The sequence below is a fragment of the Ornithorhynchus anatinus genome, chromosome 17 (assembly GCF_004115215.2).
Source record: "Ornithorhynchus anatinus isolate Pmale09 chromosome 17, mOrnAna1.pri.v4, whole genome shotgun sequence".
Classification (NCBI taxonomy): domain Eukaryota; kingdom Metazoa; phylum Chordata; class Mammalia; order Monotremata; family Ornithorhynchidae; genus Ornithorhynchus; species Ornithorhynchus anatinus.
Window position 1 is genome coordinate 5,906,653 of NC_041744.1, and position 27,378 is coordinate 5,934,030.

The 27,378-nt window shown below is 51.8% G+C and overlaps 1 protein-coding gene across 2 annotated transcripts; it reads left to right on the forward strand.

Moving 5' to 3' along the window:
• On the forward strand, window positions 1-27,378 carry CRK (CRK proto-oncogene, adaptor protein). Of its 2 annotated transcripts, none has more exons than XM_029082099.2 (3): window positions 1-325; window positions 8,010-8,375; window positions 27,148-27,232. In XM_029082099.2, exons 1-3 carry the CDS (start codon window positions 91-93, stop codon window positions 27,153-27,155), a joined length of 609 nt encoding a protein of 202 aa, XP_028937932.1. In that variant the 5' UTR covers window positions 1-90; the 3' UTR covers window positions 27,156-27,232. The 2 variants fall into 2 exon arrangements, with proteins under 2 accessions (XP_028937932.1, XP_028937931.1); XM_029082098.2 differs by having other exon boundaries at window positions 3-325; window positions 8,010-8,545; window positions 27,148-27,378.

Consider the following 27,378-nt stretch of genomic DNA (forward strand, 5'->3'; position numbering starts at 1 on the left):
GCGGCGGCCGCCATTTCGGGCGCTGCCGGGAGGCTGAGGAGGCCGAGGAGGAGGAGGAGGAGGCGGGGGAGGCCGAGGCGCCCGGCGGCCATGGCGGGCAACTTCGACTCGGAGGAGCGGAGCAGCTGGTACTGGGGGCGGCTGAGCCGGCAGGAGGCGGTGGCCCTGCTGCAGGGGCAGCGGCACGGGGTCTTCCTGGTGCGGGACTCGAGCACCAGCCCCGGGGACTATGTGCTCAGCGTCTCGGAGAACTCGCGCGTCTCGCACTACATCATCAACAGCAGCGGCCCGCGCCCGCCCGCCCCCTCGCCCGCACAGACGCCCGGTGAGGGACGGGCCCACCGCGGGGGAGGACGCCCGGCCAGGCCCGGCCCGGGGACGGGGCCTGGGGCGGGGCCCGGGAGGACCGGCCGGCCACACCGCCCGCGCTCACACCCCTTCCTCGGCCTGCTGGTCCCTAGGCGCTCACTCTGTGCCGAGCACTGCTCTCGGCGCTGGGGAGATCCCAGGGCATCAGCGTGGCCCATGTGGGGCTCATCGGTCTGCAGATGAGGTCGCCGAGGCCCACGGATTAATAATAGTAATGGGGGTGTTAAGCGCTCACTGTGTGCCAAGCACTGCTCTCGGAGCTGGGGAGATCCCAGGGCATCAGCTTGGCCCATGTGGGGCTCATCTTTCTGCAGATGAGGTCGCCGAGGCCCACGGATTAGTAATAGTAATGGGGGTGTTAAGCGCTCACTGTGTGCCAAGCACTGCTCTCGGAGCTGGGGAGATCCCAGGGCATCAGCTTGGCCCATGTGGGGCTCACCGGTCTGCAGATGAGGTCGCCGAGGCCCACGGATTAATAATAGTAATGGGGGTGTTAAACGTTCACTGTGGGCCAAGCACTGCTCTCGGCCTTGGGGAGAGACCAGGGCATCAGGCTGGCCCAAGTGGGGCTCCCCCTTTTGCAGATGAGGTCGCCGAGGCCCACGGAATAATAATAGTAATGGGGATAGTTGTTAAGCGTTCACTGTGTGCCAAGCACTGCTCTCAGCGCTGTCCCATGTGGGGCTCCCCGTTCTGCAGATGAGGTCGCCGAGGCCCACAGATTAATAGTAATGGGGGTGTTAAGCGCTCACTGTGTGCCAAGCACTGCTCTCAGCGCTGGGGAGATCCCAGGTCATCAGGTTGGCCCATTTGGGCCTCGTCGTTCTGCAGATGAGCTCGCTGAGGCCCACAGAATAATAATAATCCGGGCATTTAAGCGCTCACTGTGTGCCAAGCACTGCTCTCGGCGCTCGGGAGAGACCAGGGCATCAGGCTGGCCCATGTGAGGCTCTCTGTTCTGCAGATGAGGTCGCCAAGGCCCACGGAATAATAATAGTAATGAGTGTTTGTTAAGCGCTCACTGTGTGCCGAGCACTGCTCTCAGCGCTGGGGAGATCCCAGGTCATCAGGCTGGCCAATGTGGGGCTCCCCGTTCTGCAGATAAGTCCGCTGAGGCCTACAGAATAATAATAATCAGGGTATTTGTTAAGCGCTTACTATGTGCCAAGGACTGCTCTGAGCACTGGGGGAGATACCAGGTCATCAGGTTGTCCCACGTGGGGCTCACTGTCTTCGTCCCCCCTTTTATAGATGAGGTCCCTGTGGCCCAGAGAATAATAATAGTAATGTTGGTATTTGTTAAGCCCTCATTGTGTGCCAAGCACTGCTCTGAGCGCTGGGGGAGATACCAGGTCATCAGGTTGGTCCATGTGGGGTTCCCCGTCTTCATCCTCCTTTTGCAGATGAGGTCGCTGAGGCCCAGAGAAGAATAATAATAATAGTAATAATAATGTTGGTATTCGTTAAGCGCTCACTGTGTGCCAAGCACTGCTCTGAGCACTTGGGGAGATACCAGGTCATCAGGTTGGCCTACGTGGGGAACCCCGTCTTCATCCCCATTTTGCAGACGAAGTCACTGAGGCTCAGTGAAGTGACTTGCCCAAGGTCACACAGCTGACAAGCGGCGGAGCCGGGATTAGAACCCATGACCTCTGACTCCCCAGCCAGGGCTCTTTCCACTAAGCCACACTGCTTCGTGGTGAGGGGCCCTGCCACCCCCATCCCACCCTGCCGCCCGTGGCTATTTTTCCCTCAACGCCTTGGTCCTTGAGGTGACCCGGAGAGGAGGTAGCTTCCCGGAGCTAGCTGGCCTCCGGCGTCAGGCCCCGTTGGTGGAGGGCTTGGCCACTTCTGCCCCAGCTTTCCGGGCTGGAGAAGCTTTTCCTCAGAGCCAGGCCAGCTAGCAGAAATCAGGTTTGGAAGCTGGCAGACCCACTCTAGTTGATAGCTCGGTAGGTTTCCCCCCACCCCCGGCTCCCCAGCAAAGTCTTCATTATTCCCAGATGCAGTCCCCTGGCTGAATGTGAAGATCGATTCTTTTTTCAGCGCCAACAATCCCGTCTCGGGCCTTTGAAACCCATTTGGAGAGAGCAGGGGCCCACCGAGGCAGAGAGAGTCCTAAAATAATAATAGTATTTGTTAAGCATTTACTATGGGCCAAGCGCTGTTCTAAGCGCTGGGGTGGATGCAGGGTAATTGGGGGGTTCCCAATTTTAATCCTCATTTTACAGATAACTGACAGAAAAGTGGCTTGCCCAAGGCCACGCAGCAGACGAGTGGCGGAGCCCGCGTCCCCTGACTCCCAAGCCCGGGCTCTTTCCACTCAGCTGCGCTGTTTCTGTGAGCGAAACTTGGGGGTCGGAGGTTCTGGATCGGGTACCTGCTCCCCTCTCTGTGACTTGTACCTCCGTTTCTTCATCTCTAACGTGGAACTCATCCTTGACCCTTGCTGACCCAAACATGATGCAGAGGTGTGTTTAATCATGCCTGGAAAGTCTTTTGAGTCAGGATAGTTGTGATCTTAGCCGTTATCTGCAACAGGTGCTAAGTCCTTGAACTCCTACACATCAGTCTGGCTTGTGATCTAGAGAGTGGCTTTTTCATGATCCGCAGGGACGAGGTTCAGGCTGGGCGTGGAAGCGCGGGCCTCCGAGCTGCCCGTGTCCATGGGCTTTTCCATTTAGAATGCGTCTGATGTTGGGCAACTGACAAAAAGAAGGAGAACTGAAAAACTGCGTGTTCTTAACTTGTGGGAGCCCAGCAGGATCCTGAGTGATAAGTGGGTGAAATGAGGAATTTGTCACCGATCCCCTCACCCAGCAGCTTCATATAAGCTAAGGAAAAAAAAAAACCTGGGCCCTCAGTTCCTTCCACACTGATTGGTGTCACCAGGGCAACTGGGGTATTTTTAACCCATCTTAGTTCTCCCTTTTTCCAAACCCTGGTTTCTTTGGGGCTCTGTGAACTGGTTCTAGATCCCCAGCTCCTAGGCTGTCTGGGCATGAAGTTAAAAGGCCAACCAACCTAGTGCTTTTTGTAACGAACGGCACTGGGATTCTCGTCTTGCAGTGTGGAGAAGTGAATGGGACGGACCGGTGGTATAAAGCCCCTCTTTGACTCCGTGGTATTGTGGTTTCAAATCTCAGGACCCTCCTAACACCGTTTTCCAGCTTTCCCAAGCAGAGAAAGGAGTGCAGCTGTCTTCTCATTTCAAGGACTTGGTTCGCGGGTACAGTCTGGCCAAGCAGGGTTTGCAGTTGGAGCTGTGTTCGTGCTGCTTTCTTCTTCCATGTCCTCACATTTTCCATTTGGGTACATCTGACTGAGCTGGTGGTCTGTATTTGCGGGTCATTACTGCCTTCCCCTCTCTTGGTTCTTCATAGGAGAGTTTTGGGGTTTTTTTCATTCCCTGAAGTCACAGAGGAGTTCATTGCTCATCCTCTAGCGGACAATCTGAAAGCTGCTTGCTTCCAGGGTGTTGTTAATGAGCCCAGGGAGCAGTATCCTCAAGGCCAAAAGGATGTGAGGTCTCCCCCACCGCCCCCATGCCCCCACATTTACCCTGTCATTCCCCTTCTGCTTTTCTCAGTGCCTGGAGGAAGCCAAAGAGGGAGTGGAATCGCTCCATCCCCACCCCCAGCCCCACATGCACACCAAAAGTCTCCTGGGGAAGAGTGATAGAAGAGTCCATTTAAGTGTCCTTGGCAGAGGGTGGAGAAAACTGCCCAACATGGCCTCTTTAGGATTCCTCTAAAACATCAGCTTTTTCTTTTCTGTCTCCGGGAGAGGGGTTCTGTTGCTCCGGACATGGGAAGACTTAAGTATGGTGCTCCCTGGAGGCAGGAGAATGACCTTTCTAGGCCTCTGGTAGGAGGATTGGGGTCGCTTCTGTGCCCTCGGTCAAGTTCCTAGCCTCCTAAGCATTGGGTCGTCTCATCCCTATAATCATCCTGTGGTGTACTGTAATTTAGTTTCCAAAACGTGGGTGTCATTTACTAAAGCCTCCTCTAAAAGGCCTAGGCTCACCTGCTTCACCATCGGGTGGGTCGGGGGTTGCCTCCGTTTAACTGTCCATGCCGGGTCGGGACCTTGATGCTTCCCTAATGGGTGGGTGGGATTTCAGTGAAGACCAGACCTCCCTGACAGTCTTCCATTCACCAGTGGTCCACCCGGTTCACTGCTTGTACCCCCGGCCTCTGCAGGCTGCCCTATCCCAAAGTGGTCACCTCTCTGAGTGTCTGCCCCCTGCCCTGCTCTGAAGGGGTTGACCCTTGGACTTGGCAGCCTAAGGGCTGAGCAGTGATGCGGCAGTGGCAAAGTTCGGAGAGTTACCGTCATTTTAGGGAGCTTATCCTGGAACCCACCTTGGCCCGATAGAAGCAGAAGAGGCGAGAGGGTCTGTAGAGAAGGTGGTGTCGCGACTCAGAATTTCACGAAGCCCCCGGCTCTGACAGTGGGAGCCACCCCTTCGAAGGAGAAGAATCAGACATAACCAAATGGCACCCACAGTTTGGGTTTGGTGGGCTTCCCTTGAGCCGTGTTGGGACTGGCTCTGGCCGGGCCGCTTAGCACGCAGGCAGGCCGTGATCGCAGCTGTTTTTAGGTACTCAGGCAGAATGGCCCCTACCGTTTGCAGAGCACTGTGCTAAGTGCTTGAGAGAGTTCTTAGCAGTAAAGGACCCAGTTCCCATCCTTGAGGAAGAAACAGCCTAGCGGAGAATTGACTGCACTCACAGGAGACAAGGGTGCTGTTGGTCCTGGGCTCTGAATTGGGAATTTTTTTTTTAATGGTATTTGTTAAGTGTTTACTACATGCCAGGCACTGTACTAAGGGCTGGAGTGGATAAGCTGATCAGGTTGGTCACAGTCCATGTCTCACTTGGACCTCCCAGTCTTAATTCCCATTTTACATTCCCATTTTACAGATGAGGAAACTGAGGCTCAGAGATGTGAAATGAGTGACCTAAGATTGCAGAGCAGACAAGTGGTGAAACTAGGATTAGAACCCAGGTCCTTCTGATTCACGGGCCCTTGTTTTATCCACTGGGTCACGCTGCTTCTTGAGAATTGCCATTGGATCTTTGGAAGGTTGATTTGCTGTAGGAGGGTCTCCCAGGGTCATGAGGGGTGTGTGTGTGTGTACATTCACGTGTGCATGGACGCCTAGCCCTCCTTTACCCACCTTTGCTACTTGTTGGGGACGACCTTGGGCCTTCCAGGTTTTCCTGAATCCCAGTCAGGGATGGGAGCTTAGCTCTCTGTCTCCCCAGCCCACCGTACCTGTAACCAGGGACACATAGGATTAGCAGGAGGAGCTGGAAATAGCCCAGGGGCCGGGGTGGAGACTCTGGCCCATGATGGCAGACGGGCCTTGGACCGAGACCCCGGGCCGGGGAACTGCCGGTAATGCCGCTGGGTTGCGAGGAGGCGGGCAGTGATGCAGCCCTAGGTAGCCAGAGTGACCACAGAACCACTCTTGTTGCGCCCTAGTCCAGGAGGTGGTGTTGCCAGGAGCCACCGCAGTCTTGGCCGTGGGTGTTGGCCAGATATTTTCAAGTTTCCTGCTGAACCAGAGTTCAGGTGGAACCAGAGTCGGGGCAGAAGGGTCAGGAGAGAGAGGCGCTCGTTGCCCCCGACGCCTGATTTCGGTCCCCTCCTTGCCGGGACTGGCGCCTGGCCGCTCGCCTTTGAGCCCACGGACCGGACAGACTCTCCAGGGCTCCGATCGGGAAGGCGCCACCGGCCCGGGGGCCTGGGTCCCTCGTGGGTTAATTTGTATCAGCTTTACTGCAGTGAATTCGACAGATGGGCTCAACACTGGTAGGAATGTGTATCTACTGGTGTGAAATGCACAGTCCTTTAAATTGGATCTTTGTTCTCCGGTGGCGTAGAGGGGGATGAAGAGAGAAGGGACTGATCAGTACTTCTTCTGCCTCGTGTGCTTTCGAACATCTCAATGGTTAATCTTTAAAATTTCCCCTCCTACCCTCACAACCACCCTCTGAAACAGGCACCGTCCTGAATTATGAATGAACTGTTTTTCTTGCCGTTAGGCAAACCATAGTTTTCTAGGATGGAACTAAATACTAGGTTTCTGCAACAGTCACTTTCGTTCCCTCGCAGTCCTCCACCAGGTCATAATTATTGTTGTTATTTTAATTTTTATTGGTATCGGTTAAGCTCCAACTATGTGCCAGGCACTGTACTAGGCGGTGGGGTGGACACAGAGCATTTGCTGTAACCCTGCCGTAGAGGGGTTACGGCCTGGGCCCACAGCCACCGAATTAACAGCTTTCCGGCCTGGCCACCTTTACATCCCGTACGAGGGTTTGGTAGAACTAGGGATTTAGCCTTAGGTAGTTTATTAAAAGCCTGCATTTCTCACCCAGTGGAAACTTTACTCGCATTCAGAGTCCTCCTTGTTCTTCTGCCCTGAATTCTAGAATCCCCGAGCTGAAAGGGAGTATCTTATCTGGTTCGTCCAGGCTCCGGTCAGACAACCATCCTCTTGTCTTGTAGAGATTCTCTGTACTTGTGTTCTTCCTCCTTTGGTGGTGGTTTAATGAACTTGACCACCCACTGGCCCCCCCTTACCCTCTCCCCTCCCAACCCACTTCCTCTCCCAGGTATCTTCATCACTTTAGCCGGGAGTCACCTGCTGCAGAGCTGAGGTGGATTATTCCCTTTGCAATTGAAACGCGTTTGCCACAGATGCTCCCAGTGCCTTTAAATTCCCTCCTCGCCCCTTTGCCATGGACTTAGTCTTGCCTGAGGCTCTTGCCCCCGCCCCTTAGCAGAACCGGCTCTGATGGCATTCAGAACAGTCGTCTCTCCCGAGCACTTAATACAGCGCTCTGCCTGCAGGAAGTGCTCAATAAATCCCATTGACGGTAAAATCCTGCCATTGTAGGGGAAAGTGCTGTCTTATGGCCCCACTGCCAACTTCAACGTGCAGCCCGGCGGGCGAACCGACGGGAAGGTGCGGTTGTCCTGGAGAGGCACTGAACTGCCCGGATTCAGCAGGCATCTTTCACCAGGGCAGTTGCAGGTTAAAGAAGAAAGGAGAAGCAAACACAAGTGATTCCGATTTCTCCCCAGTTTGGGAGCTTCTTGCCTGCTCGCCGTTAAAAGCAAGACTCCATCCACCTTCCGGATGGTGGCCATTTATCCCCGAGGAGCGTGCGAGCTCTGTGTTCTTCCACTTGGGTTCCAAGTGTCGATCCGATGACACGGATGGAGGGTTAGCGGGAGAAGGAGCACGGGCAGGATGGACCCGCGGGCCCGGCCCTGCTCCACTCACCCTTTGTTCTCGATGGGGATTTCCCCGGCCCTCTGAGAATGCTCTGAATGTCTAGAGACCAAAGTGATGGGTGATGTCAGTACGGCCTGATGGTGGGCGAACTGGAAGAACACTTTCCAAGCAATCTTGTCTTAAAAACGCACACATAGAATCTAAAGGATGCACCTGCGGTCCACTAGGCCTAAACTCCTTGAGGGCAAGGGATCCCATCGGTCTAACTCCCCCAAGCTCCTCGTACAGCACTCCACAGCCCGGGGAGCGCTCGCTAAACGGCGCCCACGGATCTGGGGCGGGTTCCTGTGAATAATGGCTTGCTTTCTGTGTTTGTTTTTCTCGCCAGGAGTGAGCCCCTCCAGACTCCGAATAGGCGACCAAGAGTTCGATTCGTTGCCTGCTTTACTGGAATTCTACAAAATACACTATTTGGACACTACAACCTTGATAGAACCGGTTTCGAAATCGAAGCAATACAGTGGCGTCATTCTCAGGCCGGAGGAAGCGGAGTATGTGCGGGCCCTCTTTGACTTTAATGGGAACGATGAGGAAGACCTCCCGTTTAAGAAAGGAGACATCCTGAGAATCCGGGATAAGCCTGAAGAGCAGTGGTGGAACGCGGAGGACAGCGAAGGCAAGAGGGGGATGATTCCCGTCCCTTACGTCGAGAAGTATAGACCCGCCTCTGCTTCGGTATCGACTCTGATTGGAGGTAACCAGGATAGTTCCCACCCACAGCCACTGGGTGGGCCGGAGCCCGGGCCCTATGCCCAGCCCAGCGTCAACACTCCGCTACCTAACCTCCAGAATGGGCCCATTTATGCCAGGGTTATCCAGAAGCGAGTCCCTAATGCCTACGACAAGACAGCCTTGGCTTTGGAGGTACATAACGGGCAAAACGTAGAAAGAAGAGATCTGTTCAAGGGACCTCCCTTTACAGACCTCTTGCAGCTTTGTTAGCAATGCTGTGAAAGGCGCCAGCGTTGGTGTAAATCAGTAACTAATGACGTAGGAGTTTAATGTTCGGGATACACTCTTTATCGGAAGCCTACTCGGAATGAGAGTAAGCGTATATAACACACTGCATGGCTGTGGAATGTTCTGCTCATTGATCCTCTCTAACCCTCCTCTGTTGACTAAAACCCCTAAGCCAATAACCCCTGCCTCTAGAGAAATTAACGTTGAAAAGTCTTCTCCCTTCTGCTCTCCTTGGTTCTTTTCCTTTCATCAACCTCTCTAGGAAGTTATGGGGGGAGGGAGTCCCTTGAGGGCAGGAACCAGTCTCCCCACTGTTAAGGCTCGAGTAAAGTCGATTTCCTTTTTTTTTTTTTTTTCTTTTTCACCAAGTACAGAATCGGGAGTTCATCGGGAGTAACTGTTTGGTGAAACTGACTGTTAGGGTCAAATGGAATTTCACAAAGAATCAGTCACAGGTCTTATGCTAGCGTGGGAGCCGGCAGGAAATGGTGCACCCAGCGTTGGGTCAGTGAGGCAGAATTGTTGTCTTTTGCCCCCCATGGGAATGGCTTGAGCCTTGGGTTCCACGTGAGGCCTGGTGCGAGGGTGATCTCGGTTTCCTGCTTGTCAGGGCCCGGCCTCTCCCAAAAATTCCACCGAGAATGTGTCCAGAGTGCATTTTCAGTCAGCTGTGTCTCTCCATGGAGATCCTCCCTTTTTTGTGCTCTGTGATGCTTTCCCAGTCAGTATTCCTAAGGACAAAGCATGAAGATGAGTGCCTTGAACCGCCAGTGCTTGGCTCTTCGTATCCCCCCCTCCCTTTGCCCAGCCCCGGTTGGAAATTGCCAGCCAAAGGCCACCCCAGTTCTGGGGCTTCGAGTCCACTGCCGGAAGGGCCCAGTGTGGCTCCGGGAACCCCCGGACTTCCCCAGGCCGGCCCGGGCTTCTGGGGTTACCCTGGAATTAGTGACTTGGCACAGCCGGTGGCTCCAAGCCCTCCTGCTTCCGGCCTTCGAGGGCCTTCGATCGCATTTGCTTTGGAATCCCTCTGAACCTCCTGGGCTGGCCTGCGGGCACTTGTTGGGTAGCCCGCAGGGGAGCGGGTCAGGCAGGGGGCCGGGGCTTCGGTTTCTTAGAGAAACCCTGTGGGGCAGGGACTGTCCTCCACATGTTTTGGTTGACTAGAGCCCAGTGCGGGATGTGCTGCTGCATGGGCGTTTGAGCGATACTGTGTTCCCGTCCACCGCCTCAGGGCGGGAGCGTGCCGAAGGTCAGTGATTGATAGTAAGCTAGAAGCCCGATTGGCTGGCTGGCTATCCACATCGGGGCCAGTTGGTCAATTAACTGAAAACAACCGGATCATCTACCATTTACTTCCCTTTTTGTTTGGATAATTGTCTTTCTCCTCCTCTAGGCTGACAGGTGCAAGTTACGAGACAGGTGGCTTCGGAGCGCTTTTCCGACTTAGTACCTTGGGGCTCAGTTATTTTTTAACAGGGCAGTTATCTAGTCTAGCCTGTAGTGCCATGAGACTAAGCCCCTTTCTTGAGGTGTTTATCACCTTTTTTCTTCTTTTTAAACAGAAAAATGTCTTTTTGGAACTGCACCAGTAGGTGGTGATTCTAGGGAAAGTTGAATTAAAACACCCTTCCCCCTAGACCTTTTTCTCTACTAGGACTCGGTCAATCGGTGGTATTTATTAAACACTTCCTAGGTGCAGAGCACCGTACTAAGCGCTTTGGAGAGGACAGGACAACAGAGTGGGTAGACACATTCCCTGCCCCTAACAAGTTTACAGTCTAGAAGGGGAGTTAGGAAGTTCGGGATCCATAGGGACTTTGCTCACAGGGTAATTGAAGTTAGAGGAGGGTCAAGTTTATGGGATCACAGAGCTTCTGATTCAGACTGGTCATTGATATTTATCAAGCACTGATTGTGCAGAGCACTGTCCTAAGCATGTGGGAGAGTAAAGTACAACTGAGTTGGTGGACCATTCCCTGCCCACAAGAAGCTCACAGTTTAGAGTGTATCCCGGGGGACACTTCCACATGTTTGTGTTAGGGAGCTCTTCGATTTGGATCAGATCTAATGGGGAAAGAAAGGCTCTCTTCTTTCTGCCTGGTTGGAAAACAAACCGTGGATTGGATGGTATCTCGTTGTAGTCCTTGAGCCAGCCTGCTCTAGTGGATAGAGCACAGGCCTGGGAGTCAGAAGGACCTGGGTTCTAATTCCGGCTCCTCCACTTGTCTGCCACGTGAACTTGGGCAAGTCACTTCACTGCTCTGTGTCTCAGTTCCCTTATCTGTAAAATGGAGATTAAGTTTGTGAGCCCCATGCAGGGTATGGACTGTGTCCAATCTGATTAGTTTTTTTCTACTCTAGCAGTGCCTGGCACCCAAAATGAGCACTTAACAAATAGCATTTTTAAAAATGAGATGAACAAATGGCCGAGCGGGGTTGCCGTCTTCAAGTTGATGAAGGGTAATTCCCGGGAAGATACCGTCAAGCCCTTTCGTCTTTCTGTCAAGAAGAAATGGGTCTAAACTGCTTTAGATGGGGCTTGGGTTAAATAATGATTGTGGTATTTGTTAAGCGCTTACTAGGTGCCAGGCATTGTACTAAGCGCGGGGGTAGATACTCGCAAATCGGCTGGACGCAGTCATTTCCAGATAGTCATTTCCAGACAGAGTGGTTAGCTACCTGGAATTAGAATTGATAATCACGGTACTTGCTGAGTGCTTACTAGCTACCAAGCACCGAACCAAGTGCTGGGTTAAGGCCAGCCGTGTGTGGGAAGGCAGGGGACTGGATCGGCGATCCTCTGGAGTCTTAAAACCCTATGACTTGGTGTGGAGGTATGAAGCTCCATTACTTGGAACAAGTTGAAACGCGAATCTGTCTCAGAGTAACACTGTGCAGGGTTGCTAACTCCATAATGTCGAGCGCTCTTCTGGGTGGGAGGAAAGGTTGGGATTTTTCCACCTGGAAAGTCGCAGGCTGAAAGGAGATCTGCTTGAAGGTTAAAATGGTGTGACAGGTGAGACCTGGGTGTCCATGGAATTGTTCGCCAAAAGGCCCGCAGTCACCAGAGCCCACTGGTTGAAGGAGAGATGGTTCAAAGGAAACAAAAGGACACACTTCTTCACCCGCGGTAAGCAGGGCATCCGACGCCACGGGAAGCCACACCAGCCAAAAGCATCGGAAAGCTCAGGAGGGCCGTGAACACATTCCTAAAAGGGGATCGGACTAGGTTTCCAGAAGGAAAGTTAGAGCTGTGAAAGAGAACATCCCTCAATAGGGCTGCTTTCAATCCATTCTTCAATGATATTTATCTAGCGCTTACTATGTGCGAAGCACCGTATCAAGCTCCTGGAAGAATAAAATACAGTAGAGCTGGTAAGCATGTTCCCTGCCCACAAAGAGCTTACTGGGCAGTTGTCATTCGATTCCTCCGAGCATCCTGTTGCCATTGTCGGAGATCTAATACTGGACCGGAAGGACCACGGGCCTGACCGAGGTCTAACAGATGCAGGATTTCCTGAGCACCCACCGGGCGTGGTGCACTGTGTGCTTGGCGCCTGGGAAGGGACAGAATATTCAAGTGACACATTCCCTGCCTTAGAGTTTTGAATTCTGAGGAGATTTTGCGGCAATTTAATTATTGCATTTCCTTAAGTGAGTCAGTGTTGAAACACCTGCTGGGTGTGGGTTCTGATGTAAGAACTGAGAGGAAAAGGCAGAGTTTACTGGTCCTGGTCAGGGCCATATGAATGCCTGGACCTTAGGGGCTGTGGGTCTAGGGCTCTCCCCAACCCCCTACCTAACCCCCACCCCCAGCATCTAAATCCATATCAGTCAATGTGTTATTGAATGCTTCCTCTGTGCAGAGCACTGAAATATAAATTATAATTGGAGTATTTAAGTCCTTACTATGTGTCAGGCACTGTACTAAGTGCTGGAGTAGATCCAAAAATAATCAGGTCCCACATGGGACTCATATTCTAGGTATTGCCAAATTGTACTTTCCAAACGCTGAGTACAGTGCTCTGCACACAGTAAGCGCTCAATAAATATGATTGAATGAATGAACAGTAGAAGGGAAAACAGGTATTGAATCCTCATCTTGCAGATAAAGGAACTGAGGCCCAGGAAAGTTAAGTGACATGGTCAAGTTTTCACACAGCAAGTTAAGTGGCAGAGCTGGGATTAAAATCCAGGTCCTCTGACTCCCGGGCCCAAGCTCTTTCCACTTGGCTATGCAGTCGGTAGAAACGTTCCCTGCCCTCAAGGAAATCTAGGGGGGGAGACCGGCATTAATAGAAATAAATGTATTACAGATATTTAAGTGAGTGCTGTGGGGCAAATAGGTGCCTAGAGGATGCAGATTCAAGTGCATAGAAGTTGCAGAAGGGAGAGGGAGTTGGGCAAAAGAAGGCTTAACTGGGGAAGGCCTCTTGGAGGAGATGTGATTTTAAGGGGGCTTTGAAGGTGGGGTGAACGGTGGTCAGGTGTATATGGAGGGGGTGGGAGTTCCAGTTCAGGGACAGGACGTGGGAAAGGGGTTGACGGTGAGATAGATTTTGGAGGTACGATGAGCAAATAGATAATTATGTGGTACAATCTATGGTTTGGGGTGGGTGTGTGAGAGAGAGCAACTGTCTGAAGGTTAAAAGGTAGACTAGTGTGAATGCAAAATGTATTCTACATGTTTTAAGACCGAGGAAGCCACAGAAAAGCTTTATGCTCATTTAATGGTAAATTTGGTGTAGAGTCTATAGCCTCCTTGTCAGAACTGTAATCATTTTGTTTTAAATTTGGAAAAAAAAAAAATAGTTTAGGGCTCATCCCACAAAACCCAGTACCTCCAGGCCCACAGTTGAGTGAGTCCAGCCCTGCTCATGGGCTGCTCACAACCAACTCATTTTGCAGCGGCTGTGAGCAGAACCAATCCCAAGCACACAGAAGACACGACCCAAAGATTTAAAGTAGCTCAGAAACCAGAACAGGCGATGGAATGTATTGAACGCTTACTATGTGCAGAGCACTGTACTGAGCACTTAGGATAGCAAAGGTCAGTTTGTATAAACAAGAGAAAAGGTCTTAGAGAACCTTAACGGTGTTGAGGGGTTTTTGGACTGAGGCAAGTATGATTGTTTAATTGTAAATTTTAATTGCCAAGTCAACTTTCACTAACATTTTTTGGTGGTTGCTTTGGTGCCGCTGTACGAGAGTGTTGGAGGAGTTTCAGGTTTACCGCTCACCTACTCAAGATGGGTGGGTGGATGGGTGGCAGGATGCTGGGCAGAAAGAACTGGCCAGGCCGGGACCTGACCGGAAGAAGAGAAAAATGGTTCATCTTGGCCCACGACGAAGCCTGAGTCTCTAGAGTTCCTGGGAGGGAGTCTGTCTACCAACTCCACTGCATTTTTTGGAATGGTATTTAAGTGCTTACTATGTACCAGGCACTGTACTAAGCTCTGGGGTAGATACAAATTAATCAGGTTGCACTCAGCCCATGTCCCACATGGAGCTCACAGTCTTAATTCCCATTTTAGAGATGAGGCAACGGGGGCACAGAGAAGTGAACTGATTTGCCCAAGGCCACACAGCAGACAAGTGGCAGAGCAGGAATTAGAACCCAGGTCCTTCTGACTTCCAGGCCCATGCTCCACCCACTAGACCTTGCTGCTTCTGGCCACACTGTATTATACTCTCCCAATTGCTTGGTTCAGTGCTCTGCAGTTTCCTCATCTACAAAATGGGGATTGAGACTGTGAACCCTACCTGGGGCAGGGCCTTTGTCCAACCCAATTCGCTTGTATCCGCCCCAACGCTTAACACGGTGCCCGGCACGTAGTAAGCGCTTAATAGGTACCATAATTATTATTAGTACATACCACTGACTGATGCTAAACTGGGTGGAAAGCTGAGTGGGAACCAGAAGTGGTCCCGGGGTTCGTTGGTCCTCGCTGTCCCCGAGATGTTACTGTTGCAGAACCTCGGGAAGAACCTCAGCCAATGGAGGTGCTGCAGCCTGCTTGGTCGGATGCCACCCGGTCCTCTGCACTAGAACCCAGGGCAAGGCTAGGGGCGCCTACCCAAGCCCACCCCAGTGTTGTTGGCTCTGACCGGTCCCCACATTTTGCGTTCGAATGGGCAGTGGGTGGACATTCTCTGGGCCCACCGCCCCGGCTGCCGGGAGAACCAAATTCATTCCATTGCTGAGCCCCACCTGGGTTGGCGGTGGGAGAGTTGGCCAGGGCGGAGAGGCCGGTAGCACCCCCGACCCCTCCTATCACCACCACTTCCCCGTTTTAGACCTCAGCCCGAAGGGAAGGAGCAGGGCAGCCCCCCACGCAACGCAGTGGCTGTGATTCAACACTCTAGGTCAGCGATTCTGGAGCCCCAGCACCCCGCGGAGGTCCGCTTCATCACGCGTTCAGCACCCCACAGTCTCGGACCTCTGCACGTGAGGGTGGCCTCCCGCACTTCCCCTTTTCCTGGGGGCCACCCACTCAGACCTGCTAGTTAGCTGGGACCGCGGTTAACAGCCCTAGATTCATACGTAGCGGCGGCCGTAGAACTATCTCCTTTCTCATAGCTCGAGAATAAGATAAAGTCACGCGGCATCAGGGTGATAGGCACAGATCTCTGAATTGCAGGTGCAAAGGTTGATTTTATGCCGTTGATGTCTGTGTCTACAGAGATCCGCCCCTGCCCACTAAAGGCCGGCAGTTCCTGCAGGCAAGCCACACTCCTCAATGCATTGCTGGGAGGGGCATCCCCTCAGTTGGGGAGCCACGTTGCCCATCTGGTGGGGGACTCCGGGCATGGTGACAATCTTAAGGATGGCAGGAGAGTGGCAGAATCTTAAGGCTTAGACAAGAAGATGGCTTGATGGGTGTCATTGAGCTTCCTGTCTGTTGCACAGAGGAGTAGTTCAGTTTGGATTCAGGTGGTATAAAAAACCCAGAGCTATTTGAGTAGATGGGCGGCTATTGGGTTACCCTGGACCTGAGAGTCAGAAGGACCCGGTTTCCAATCCCGGCTCCTCCACTTGTCTGCTGTGGGACCTTGGGCGAGTCACTTCATTTCTCTGCGCTTCGGTTACCTCATCTGTAAAATGGGGATTGAGAGTCCGAGCTCCATGTGGGACAGGGACTGTTTCCCACCTCATTTGCTTGCATCCACCCTAGTGCCTGGCACTGTAGTGAGTGCTTAACAAATACCATCAGCGTTATTGTTATTATTATGATGTTTATTATAAATTCCCCTACAAGCCTCCCGTCACTGTTCTCTGAGCCCAGGTTCATTATGTGCTTGTAGGTGCCCTCTGGTGATCAGGACAAATGGATGAACCGGGCATCCAGGGGCACGTTGGGGCAGCCCGCCCGGATCGCTCCGGAGCCCCTTAGCGTCCTGGAAGTGGGTGTCGGACAGCATACTCCAACCTCCGAAGATCTTGGGCGGATCTCTCTCTCTCTGTGACCCTGGGAACCGGGCCCACCAGACTAGGGCATGTCCACGTCCTTGGGTGAAGCTGGGTGAAGAGGCAGGATCCGTCCAGCAGAGGGGGCTTCTCCAGCCTGTCCTTGCCCCGTGGCTCAGGGGCAACCGATGGGTGTGTTTTAGGTGCCCCTGGGGCAGTCCAGTGCCATTAGGTGCCAGCACCCTTCTGCCTGCTTCCCATCCAGGGTCCCCGCTTCATCATCATCATCATGATGGCATTTGTTAATAATGTTAATAATGTTGGTATTTGTTAAGCGCTTACTATGTGCCGAGCACTGTTCTAAGCGCTGGGGTAGACACAGGGGAATCAGGTTGTCCCACGTGGGGCTCACAGTCTTCATCCCCATTTTACAGATGAGGTTACTGAGGCACCGAGAAGTGAAGTGACTTGCCCAAAGTCACACAGCTGACAAGTGGCCGAGCCGGGAGTCGAACCCATGACCTCTGACTCCAAAGCCCGTGCTCTTTCTGCCGAGCCACGCTGCTTCTCTGCAGCGCTTACTATGTTAAGCGCTTACTATGTGCAACGCACTGTTCATTCGAGAAGCAGCGTGGCTCAGTGGAAAGAGCCTGGGCTTGGGAGTCAGAGGTCGTGGGTTGGAATCCCGACCCTGCCACTTGTCAGCTGTGTGTCTGTGGGCAAGTCACTTCACTTCTCTGGGCCTCAGTTACCTCATCTGTAAAATGGGGATTAACTGGGAGCCTCACATGGGACGACCTGAATACCCTCTATCTACCCCAGCGCTTAGAACAATGCTCTGCACATAGTAAGCGCTTAACAAGTACCAACATTATTATTATTCATTCAATAGTATTTATTGAGTGCTTACTATGTGCAGAGCACTGTACTAAGCGCTTGGAATGGACAATTCGGCAACAGATAGAAACAATCCCTGCCCATTGACGGGCTACAGTCTAATCGGGGGAGATGGACACAAACAAGACAACTTAATAGCAAGAAATAGAATCAGTGGGGGTGTACACCTCATTAACAAAATTAATAGGGTAATAAAAGTATATACAAATGAGCACAGTGCTGAGGGGAAGGGAGAGGGGGAGGAGCAGAGGGAAAGGGTGGAAAGGGGGCTTAGCTGAGGGGAGGTGAAGGGGGGCAGAGAGGGAGCAAAGGGAAAAGGGGAAGCTGTTCCAAGTGCTGGGGAGGATACAAGGTGATCAGGTTGTCCCACATTGGGCTCACAGTCTTAATCCCCATTTTACAGATAGGGTAATTGAGGCACAGAGAAGTGAAGTGACTTGCCCAAAGTCACACAGCTGACAAGTGACTGAGCCAGGATTTGAACCCATGACCTCTGACTTCCAAGCCCATGCTCTTTCCACCGAGCCACACTGCTTCTCTGCTTCCCTCTGAGCCTCAGTTGTGCTTTGCGAAGGGTGATCTTTGCTGGCCGAGCAGAACGACCAGCATCTTTCCGCCTCAGCGGGAGAACGTCTTGCCTTCCGTCGGCACGGCCGTTGGCTTTAAAAAGTTCCTGTGTGAGCAGACTAGGAGAGCGGCAGGTCCCCTTCTGGGTCCCCTTCCTCCTCCCCGTCTTGGGGAGCGGACCCTGCCCATGCTGTCCACCAAGGACGTTTCACGGTTTGGGCTGAACACGGGTTTCCCGGTTTTAGAGCCCAAGATGGGGGCCTTTGCGGGTGGGTCCTCTCGGTGCATCCGTCAGTGGCCCATCCAGAGAAATTTCTTTTCAGGTCACAGGTAATAATAATAATTGTGGTGTTTAAGTGCTTACTGTGTGCCAGGCACTGTACTAAGCGCTGGGGTGGTTACAAGCAAACTAGGTTTGACACAGCCCCTGTCCCCCATTTTACAGATGTTTTACTGAGGCACAGAGAAGTTAAGCGAAGTTGCTCAAGACCAAGGCCACACAGCAGAAGAGCGGCAGAACCGGGATTAGAATCCATGACCTTACAACTCCTAGGCCCGTGCTCTACTGCACCATGCTGATTGGAGCTTGTCGGTCCCAGTTAATCTGCTATGCAGGAATCAGTTGACGTTATTAATTGAGCTGGGTTGAAACCCAGCTCAGTAGGATTGGAGGTGCTTATTTTTTTTTTTGTAGTATTAAGCACTCACTGTTTCCTCTAGGCTGTAAACTAATTGTGGGCAAGGAACATATTGCATTGGACTCTCCCAAGCGCTTAGTTCAGTGCCCTGCACACAGTAACCGCTCAGTAAATACCCATGATGATGATGATGCCAAGCACTGTTCCACCACTTCCTTCGAGGTGAGGCCCCTGGTAGAGAAATCTTGTGAGCCAGAAGTTTTTCATGAGTAACAGTCCCCTGCCTTTGGAAGCAGGCTAGCAGCCGTTGTTTGTGTAGGACGGCTTCTGGGCTACCTTATTTTCTCCATTTTGTCTTTCCCGATCATAAAACAAGCCCCTTGATGGAGTTTTTTGGGATGATTCTCCAGGGACCAAACACATTTAAATGGAAAGTAAGTGGTTCCGTCCAGTATTCTTATTCCTTTGGTGAGGTGAAGGGAGACAGAGAAGTTATAATCTAGCCTCAGAGAGGAAACTGTGTTGTGGGGTGATCACTTTCTTCCAATCCTCCTTGTAATTGTGTCCTGCTGGTTTGCCATTCTCTGGCTTCCTTTGGGTGCCTTGAGGGTTATTTGCTGCCAGGGTGAGAGCTCTTAAAGAATGGGTAGGAATGTGAGAGCCCTAATGGACTGCCAGGTAAAACAAGGGCCTCAGGCCCAGGCCGGCAATAAATCAATCAGTCTAATCAGCAGCAAGACTGGGGGACCTTAGGGGGGAGAGTCTGATCTCTTCACCCCACCAGCTGCCCAGGAAATGACTGTCCATCTCTGCTGGAGGGCATGAATCTGACAGCTCAGGAGGGTCCATTGAGTTTGTTGTTTAATGGTGATTGTTAAGCACTTACTATGTGTCAAACACTGTCCTAAACTCTGGGGTAGGTACAAGTTAATTAGGTCACACACAGTCCATGTTCCTCATGGGACTCAGTCTTAAATTGGAAACAGGTATTGAATTCCCATTTTACAGTTGAGGAAACTGAGGCACTGGGAAGCGATGAATTTTTTATGGTATTTGTTAAGCGCTTACTAAGTGCCAGACACGGTGCTGAGCACCAGGATAGATACAAGTTAACCAGGGTGGACACAGTCCCTGTCTCATAAGGGGCTCACAGTCTTACTCTCCATTTTACAGATGAGATAACTGAGGCATGGAAAAGTAAAGTGATTTGCACAAGGTCACACAGCAGGCAGAAGGTGGAGCCAGGATTAGAACCCAGGTTCTTCAGACTCCCATGCTCTATCCACTAGGCCACGCTGCTTCGCATTTGAAGTGTGTGGATGCCTGGGGCAGGCGAAGCCTACATCCTGTTCTTCGCGCATGTCACTCGCTCCTAGGCTTTCCGTTTGTCTGGCCTATAGCCAACACCGGGCTCCTCTGTGCCCGGTAGTTTTTCTTCTGAGCGACCAGCAGCGGGCATCTGGTGCTCTCAAAGGCTGTCGATAGCCTCTTTACTGCTCCCCAGTTTCTTCTCAGCATCTCGAGGCCAGGAGCAAGCTGCCCAGGCCCTCAGGAGCCCATATGGAGAACTGCCCTAAATTCTGACTTTATAAAGTTTTCCAAGGCAGTCTCCCAGCCTCCTTTCTGGGAGTCACCGCTCCTGGCATTGTGGCCGCTTTGTGGAAGCCTACAGCACTAAAGGGAGTTCAGCTTTTTCCTCTTCTGTCGGGAGGTCAGCGCTTTGTCTTCTCCTGGAGCAGCCTAGGCCCTGTTGTAGCCGCTGCCCCACTTCCCCAGAGCTTCACCCCGCTCTACCCCTTTGCCAGTCTGGTACTTCGCGGAGGGCAAAGCACCTGTTCACCACAGCACCCCCTCCCCAGTCACCATCAGCATATTACCATAGGGAGAAGAGAGTCTTGCTTCCCCCGCCCCCCTTGCTGCCAGTACCTGACCTCAGCCTTGACTGTTTTTCACAGGTGTCTAATTCAGGAATTGACTGGAAACAAGCTTGGGATACAACAGTTTTTAAACCTGGATTTCATTCGTTCAGTGGAAAGTGTAGGTCCACAGGTGCCCACAAAATGTTTTGGAGGAAATGGCAGCTGAATTTTTGTGGCCTGGAAAAGAGGCATTGCTGGGGACAGTCAGTCAATCATATTTATTGAGCAGAGCACTCAATAATATTTCCCCCCAGATCATGCTGAGGCCGGACCCAGTTTAGCATGGACCACCTCTTAGGGCCGTGTCCCTGTCCTAAAATGGGTGGTAGTAAGGGGTATCTGAACCCAGCTGAAGCCCAGCTCATTTGGCTTTGGGCCTTCAGGCCCCGGGGGCATGGAGGGGAGAAGGACGGGGGTGTATGGTCTGAGCTTGGCCCAGGTTCTAATTTGGAAACTTGACTGTGATGTTTCAGAACATCAACCGAAGATGGCTGAGCTCCTCTTGTATAATCTCCTGTATGAAAGGCTTCTAGTCCCCTGGTGGCTCTTGTGCTGGGAGCTTTATTAATATTCTAGTTTGTCTTAAGCCCAAGCCTTAACTCTGCACCAAGCACTGGAGTGCAAGGTAATGAGGTCAGGTCCAAGTCACTGCCCCACACGAGACTCACAGCCTCTAACAGGTAGGAGAGCAGGGAACAGAGGTGGGAACTGAGTCCCAACGAGGTTAACTGACAGCAGGTCAGTATTCATTCATTCAATAGTATTTATTGAGCGCTTACTATGTGCAGAGCACTGTACTAAGCGCTTGGGATGAACAAGTCGGCAACAGATAGAGACAGTCCCTGCTGTTTGACGGGCTTATGGTCTAATCGGGGGAGATGGACAGACAAGAACAATGGCAATAAATAGAGTCAAGGGGAAGAACATCTCGTAAAAACAATGGCAACTAAATAGAATCGAGGCGATGTACAATTCATTAACAAAATAAATAGGGTAATGGAAATATATATAGTTGAGCGGACGAGTACAGTGCTGTGGGGATGGGAAGGGAGAGGTGGAGGAGCAGGTCAGTAGCATAGCTGGGATTAGAACCCAGGTTTCCTGACTCCCGATCCTGTGCCCTTTTCCATTGGGCCACACTATCTCCCAGGGGATGGAAAGCACACTTATCTTTCCTTGTGTAAAAGCAGGAAGGGCACAACTAGACAAGGCACTTGTTCCCAAACTGTTGGCTTACCCTTGGACAAATGAAGAGCTTCCGTTCAAGCCGTAAGAGCATGAGAAGTGTGTCCGTTGTAGAGAAGTCAACCTGCTTGAGGCTGGTTCTGGGGACCATTTGGGCTCACTGTCGAGTGGACTGATGGTTTAATCTTTTTGTGATGGGGGGAGCCTTTTATTGTATTTAAGTGCTTACTATGTGCCAGGCACTGTACTAAGCACCAGGGTAGGTACAGGCTAATCAGGTTGGACACAGTCCATGTCCCCAACGGGATTCACAGTCTTAATCATTTTACAGATGAGGTAGCTGCAGCACAGAGAAGTGAAGTTACTTGCCCAAGTTCACACAGCAGACAAGCGGTGGAGCCAGGATAAGAACCCAGGTCCTTCTCAATCCCAGGCCCACGTTGTATCCACTAGCCCACACTGACTCTCATGTTGCACTCGATTTCTCCTCAGAAGCCGTGGATCGTAGGCCCAGATGTTGTGACTCTCCACACTCGTCGGCATCCAGTTAGTGGCATTTATTGAGCACTCACTATATGCAGAGCACTGTACTAAGTGCTTGGAAGAGTCCAATACAACAGAACAGAAGCAGCGTGGCTCAGTGGAAAGAGTCTGGGCTTCAGAGTCAGAGGTCAGGGGTTTGACTCCCGGCTCTGCCACTTGTCAGCTGTGTGACTGTGGGCGAGTCACTTAACTTCTCTGTGCCTCAGTTACCTCATCTGTAAAATGGGGATTAACTGTGAGCCTCACGTGGGACAACCGGATTACCCTGTATCTACCCCAGCGCTTAAAACAGTGCCCTGCACCTAGTAAGCGCTTAACAAATACCAACATCATCATCATCAATTAGCAGCTACGACCAGTTCATAGAAGGCAGAGAGGCCTCACCCCCACTCGAGTCACCCACACAGTTGCGAGCGGGAGGGACTTGGAAAAGGTAGCCTAGGTGTAGACCATTTCTTGCTTGCCCCAGTTCACTTCCAGTTGGACGGGGGGACCGGTGGGGCCATCTAACCCGGCCCCCACCGAGCTCTTCAAGAGTTCCCAGGGGGGTCTGACCCTGAGGTTCAGAAAGCTGCAAGATGCTACTTCGACATGGAAGAGAATCCAATAACTTAGGGAAACTCAGCATTCAAAGACAAGTCCAACACCAGTGATCTGTCCTTTGGGTCTTGGGTAGGGGATGATGGATCTGGTTTTTATTTTCTCCCCCTTTTCTCCCCTAAGAGTTTTGAAAAGAAATGGAAAGAAAAGGAGGGGTGATCTGACAGTAGCAATCCCCACTGGGGTAAAAAGGCGCTAAACCTCTGTGGTTGGGAAGAGGGAGGAACGCGGAAAGGCAGAAGCCAGGGTTGATCTCTTGAGGGAGACATTTCTGACCAAGCCGGGGAGAAACCAGCTTCAAGAATGTCTGTGGGACTCGGGCTTCAGATCACCAGCCTTTTGTGCTGCTTCCGAGAGAGAGCCATTGGGGGCCTTGGGAGGAGGTGGCTGGAAGGAGTTGGAGTGCTCAGGGCAGTGGGCAGTTTGTTCTGGCTTGCTGGGAGGTGGCGTTCCTCAGCAGAACTTGATACAAACACGCAAGAGAGCAGAGCAGGTTTTCAGGGGCAGCTTTCCCTCTAGCTGGCCCCTGGAACACGTGCAGAGAACCGGTAAGCAGGGAGTAGTTCTCCCAGCCGACAAGTGGCAGAGCCAGGATTAGAACCCAGATCCTCTGACTCCCGAGCCCCTGCTCTTACCACTCGGCCACGCTGCTTCTGCCTTCTCCCCGCCCCCCAATGGCCAAAGCCTTCCAGGATCGTGTGCCTAGCTGCCGCCTGCTCCCAAAGCAAGGAGAGAGTGGAATGCACTGGATGCATCTTGCCCATAACTGAGCATGTGACAGTCAGCCCAGGGGCATTAATTCCGCCTGCTTGTGCGTAAGCACTGAGCGTGTAGGAGCGAATGCGTGGCGTGGCTGAGAGATCACACACAAAGAGGAAGGGGAAACACGAGGAGGGCTTGAACGGGGCCAAATTGACCCTGCTCTTGTGCGGGTTCAGCGACTCGGAAGATGGGAGAAGCCGCCAGCCTAATGAAGTCAGAAAGGGCAGAGACGAGAGGTCCGGGGGAGGATCCTTTCCAAGCAGGCTTATTGAAACCAAATCCCGTTCGTTCCCCGGCAGGACATCAAGGGCGACTCTTTCTCAGCAGGAGTTGAAACACTTTTTGAGACCCGGGGACCCGTTGAGCCAGGCAGCACATTGAGCGGAGTCTGTCGTTAACCGCAGGGCCAGTCTGCGGAGAATGCAGGAAGAGAGTGATGTCGGGACCTGGGGCTGTTAGAAGAGAGAGGCTCTTCCGAGGTACTGAAAACGCCCTACAGTCCCTTGCTCCCTGGACTGATATTGGGCTGTAGGAATTGGTCACCTGCTGAGTGTCCAGCACTGTATTAAGCACTTGGGGGAGGACCCTAGAAGCAAGAGATGCACACCTTGCCCTCTAAGAGCTTACAATTTAATGCTGCTCATTGATCTCTCAGCATTTGTCCTGTTTATTGAGCACCTACTGTGTACAGAGCACTGTACTAAGAGCTTGGGACAGTATAATGTAACAATCAGCGGACATATTCCCTTCCCACAATCAGCTTAGAGTCTAGCATGTCATTCTTTTTCGTGTTCCAGCCGAGAAGATGCAGCAGCTTGGACCATTCCCCTCCCCAGGGGTTTACTTTGGGTCGGGTGCCCGGCGGGGAGTTTGGGTGTCCTGGGGTTCAGAGAGCTGATGGATCTAGGCAAAATGCTCTATACAGACCTAAGCAGCCTGAGAAAGGAGTAACAGCCTGGGCCTGGAGCAGGCGGTGGCGGGGAGGGGCTGCGTTTAGAGTCGAGGGTTCTGGCTCCGGCAGTGGATTGCTTGGGGGAACTGTGGGACCCCCTCTAAACTGTAAGCTCCTCATGGGCAGGGAACATGCATACCAATTCTGTTATATTGTACTCTCCCAAAAGCTTAGTACAATGCTCTGCACACAGTAATTGCCCAATAAATAGGAATGACTGGGACAACTGCCCTTCAGGACTTCTTAGCGTTTAGGGAAGTTTCACCTACCGTCCCTAACCTCCCCACCCCAACTTTCCCTTGCAGTATCCCATTTTGGACCAGTCAACCGTGAATTGATCCCAGTCCCCTTGGACCAACTGATATTTTCCACCTGCACAACTTCCCGTGAGAGCGAATTCCTGGGGTTTCCCATCTGGTGTGTGACTTCTTTGCTTTGACCTTTCCAGTTTCCAACTGGTTTTGGTCTGCAAGAAAAGGTGAACCCCTAATTCTGTGTTCACCCTCCCTACGCCTTAGGCTTCAGTCCTCCGTTCCGAGTGTTTTTCCTCAAACTCCCTCATCCCGTCAGTGATTCTTCTCCGAAAGATCTCCATCCTCTGTCCCCAGCCTTGCTAAAATGCGGGGGCCTGAACTACCTCAGCTCCCTGCTCCCCCAAGAGTGCCGGCAAGGTTATCTCCTGCAGGAGTGCCATCCCAAAGTGGGCACTATATCATTACTTCCTGATAGCCTCACCCCAGGGCTCTTTACTCCGGTCTGGTGACTGGGCCCTGGGGCCAGATGCGAATGAGGGATTGAGGTGGGTTGGTGAAACGTAACCTCAAATCTGATCCGAGTTGAGCGGCTCAAAATGGGAGCCGCGGTTCCCCCAATGTCCACTGGCCTGTCTGTCTGAGGAGTTTGGGCTGGGAAGTGTGCCCCTGTCTTTGCCCAAAGCTAGAATTGCTCCCCGAAAAAGCTGATGAGGGTTCAGATGCCACGTGAGTTCAAACTCCAACAGTGATTGGGCTTAGTTTCTCTCCATCCAGTAAAAGTTTTGGCACTTTCCATCCTGGGGTTGGCGGGGGCAGCTTCCCCTTTGCTGTTACCCCCAAGGGCCGCCTCATTTGGTATCTCCCTGTCCTAGGCCTATCCCGAGGGACAGCCCAGAGAAGGAATCACCAAATTTCCTAAGCCAACATGTTTCATCTTGTTGAAAAGGGCTCCGTTTCATCTTCAATGTCTGGAGCCCTTCATATGGACAGCAATATCTTCTTTTTGTTCCTCCCTTTTAGTAGTTAAATGCTTACTATGTGCCAGACAATGTACAAGATAATCAGGTTGGACACAGTTCATGTGGGACATGTTTGTGTCCAACCTGATTATCTAGTATCTGTACCAGCGCTTAGTACAGTACCTGGCACATATTAAGTATTTAACAAATACCATTAAAAAAAAAACGAGCTTACGGTCCCATTCTGGGCTTTGATGATTTAAAGAAGGATGCTCTTTGGAAGAATTTTTGAAATGTTGGTTTGCAGTTCTTTGAGAGAAAACAGGAGCAGAACTAAGTGTAAGTGTCCTGGCTTTGCAACAAGATTTCTTGAGTTTTTATTTCACATCTTAGGCTGAATAAGTTAATCAGTAGTATAAACTGAATGCTTACTCTGTACAGAGCACTATCCTAGGTAACTTGGGAGGGTAGACTAGTTAGCATGCTCTATTTGCTCCTTAGGTACACAGCGTAACATTCGGCTCAGTAAATACCAATGATTATTAGACATGGTCCCTGCCCTCAGGAATTTAGCATTTGTCAGGGGAGACAGACATTAAAATAAGGAAGAAAGAAGAGTAAAAGTGCATCTATATAAGTACTTTGGGAGTGAATGGAAGTACGCGGGTAACGTGAGTGCTGAAGTAGCAGCAGGGGAAAGAAATGGGGTATAAATGAGGCTAATCGGGGAAGGCCTCCTGGAGGAGATATGATTTCAGAAGGGCCTTAGTGATGTGGAGAGTGGCGGTCTGCCAGGTGTGAAGGGGGAGGGATCGGGGAGGGCATGAGCAAAAGGGCAGTGGCTAGAAAGATGAGAAGGGAGGTACCGTGAGTAGGCTGGCATGGGGGGAGCAAGGCTGTGAGCTGGGGTGAAGTGGGAGAAGTAGCAGGGAGAGATTTGAGTGCCCTAGGAGCCTACGCTTGCAAAATTTGGCCCGGTGGATCCAGCTTTGGGCGAGAAAGGGAGCACTTCCAGAGAGTTTGAACCAAGTGTACATGGGGAAGCTCTACTTTGGAAGGGTACTTTTCCAAATGCTGTTTGTGGGCCCTTGCAGGCTTGGCAGAAAAAGGGCAGGTGTGTGTCTTTGTTGTGGTCAGAGCTGGGGTTTGCACACTTGTCCTTCATGAATGTGTGTGGAAAGCTGGGTGGTTCAGGAATAGCTGCAGGGAAGTGTTTTTGGGTTTGGGTTTTTTAAATTGTATATAAGGACTTACTACAGGCCAGGCCCTGTACTAAGCACCGAGGTAGAGACAAGCTAATCAGGTGGGTTGCAGTCCAGATACCACATGGGGCTCACAGTCTTAATCCCCATTTTACAGATGAGACTACTGAGTCACAGCAGACAGGTGGCAGAGCCAGGATTAGAACCCAGGTCCTTCTGACTCCCAGGCCTGGGTTCTCTCTGTCCACTAAATCACACTGCTGTTTCTCGAAGACTTGCTCCCATTGAGGAAGTTTGCCTTGGGCGGTTTGTAGTTTCCTCACAGTTTATAGTCCAGGGTTACTTTCCCTCTCAACTCCCTTATCTTTCTCTTTCTCTTCCCATCTCCTTCTGCCTCTCCGGGAATCGCTCTTCCTTTTGCATTGATTCAGAGTTAAATGATTTTGGTGGAGGCGGGTCTGCCGACAGCTGTCTGTCCGTCTGAGGTCGTGCGTAAGCTTTCCGTTCTCAAAACCAGAAGCAGCAGAAGCACGGGTGCGGCACTCTAACCCGTGCATAGAATTGGGTTAACGTTCATTCTCGAACCATAATAAAGAGCTGTACTTGTTCTCGTCCCGCAGGTCGGTGAGCTGGTAAAGGTCACGAAGATAAACGTGAGTGGCCAGTGGGAAGGGGAGTGTAATGGCAAACGTGGCCACTTCCCGTTCACGCACGTCCGCCTGCTCGATCAACAGAATCCCGAGGAGGACTTCAGCTGAGTGTAGCTCCAGAGTTTTGCTGACAGATGGGAACAATCTCAGTCTTTTTTCCTTTTTTTTTTTTTTAATTCCCCACTCCCCCCCCATCCCTCC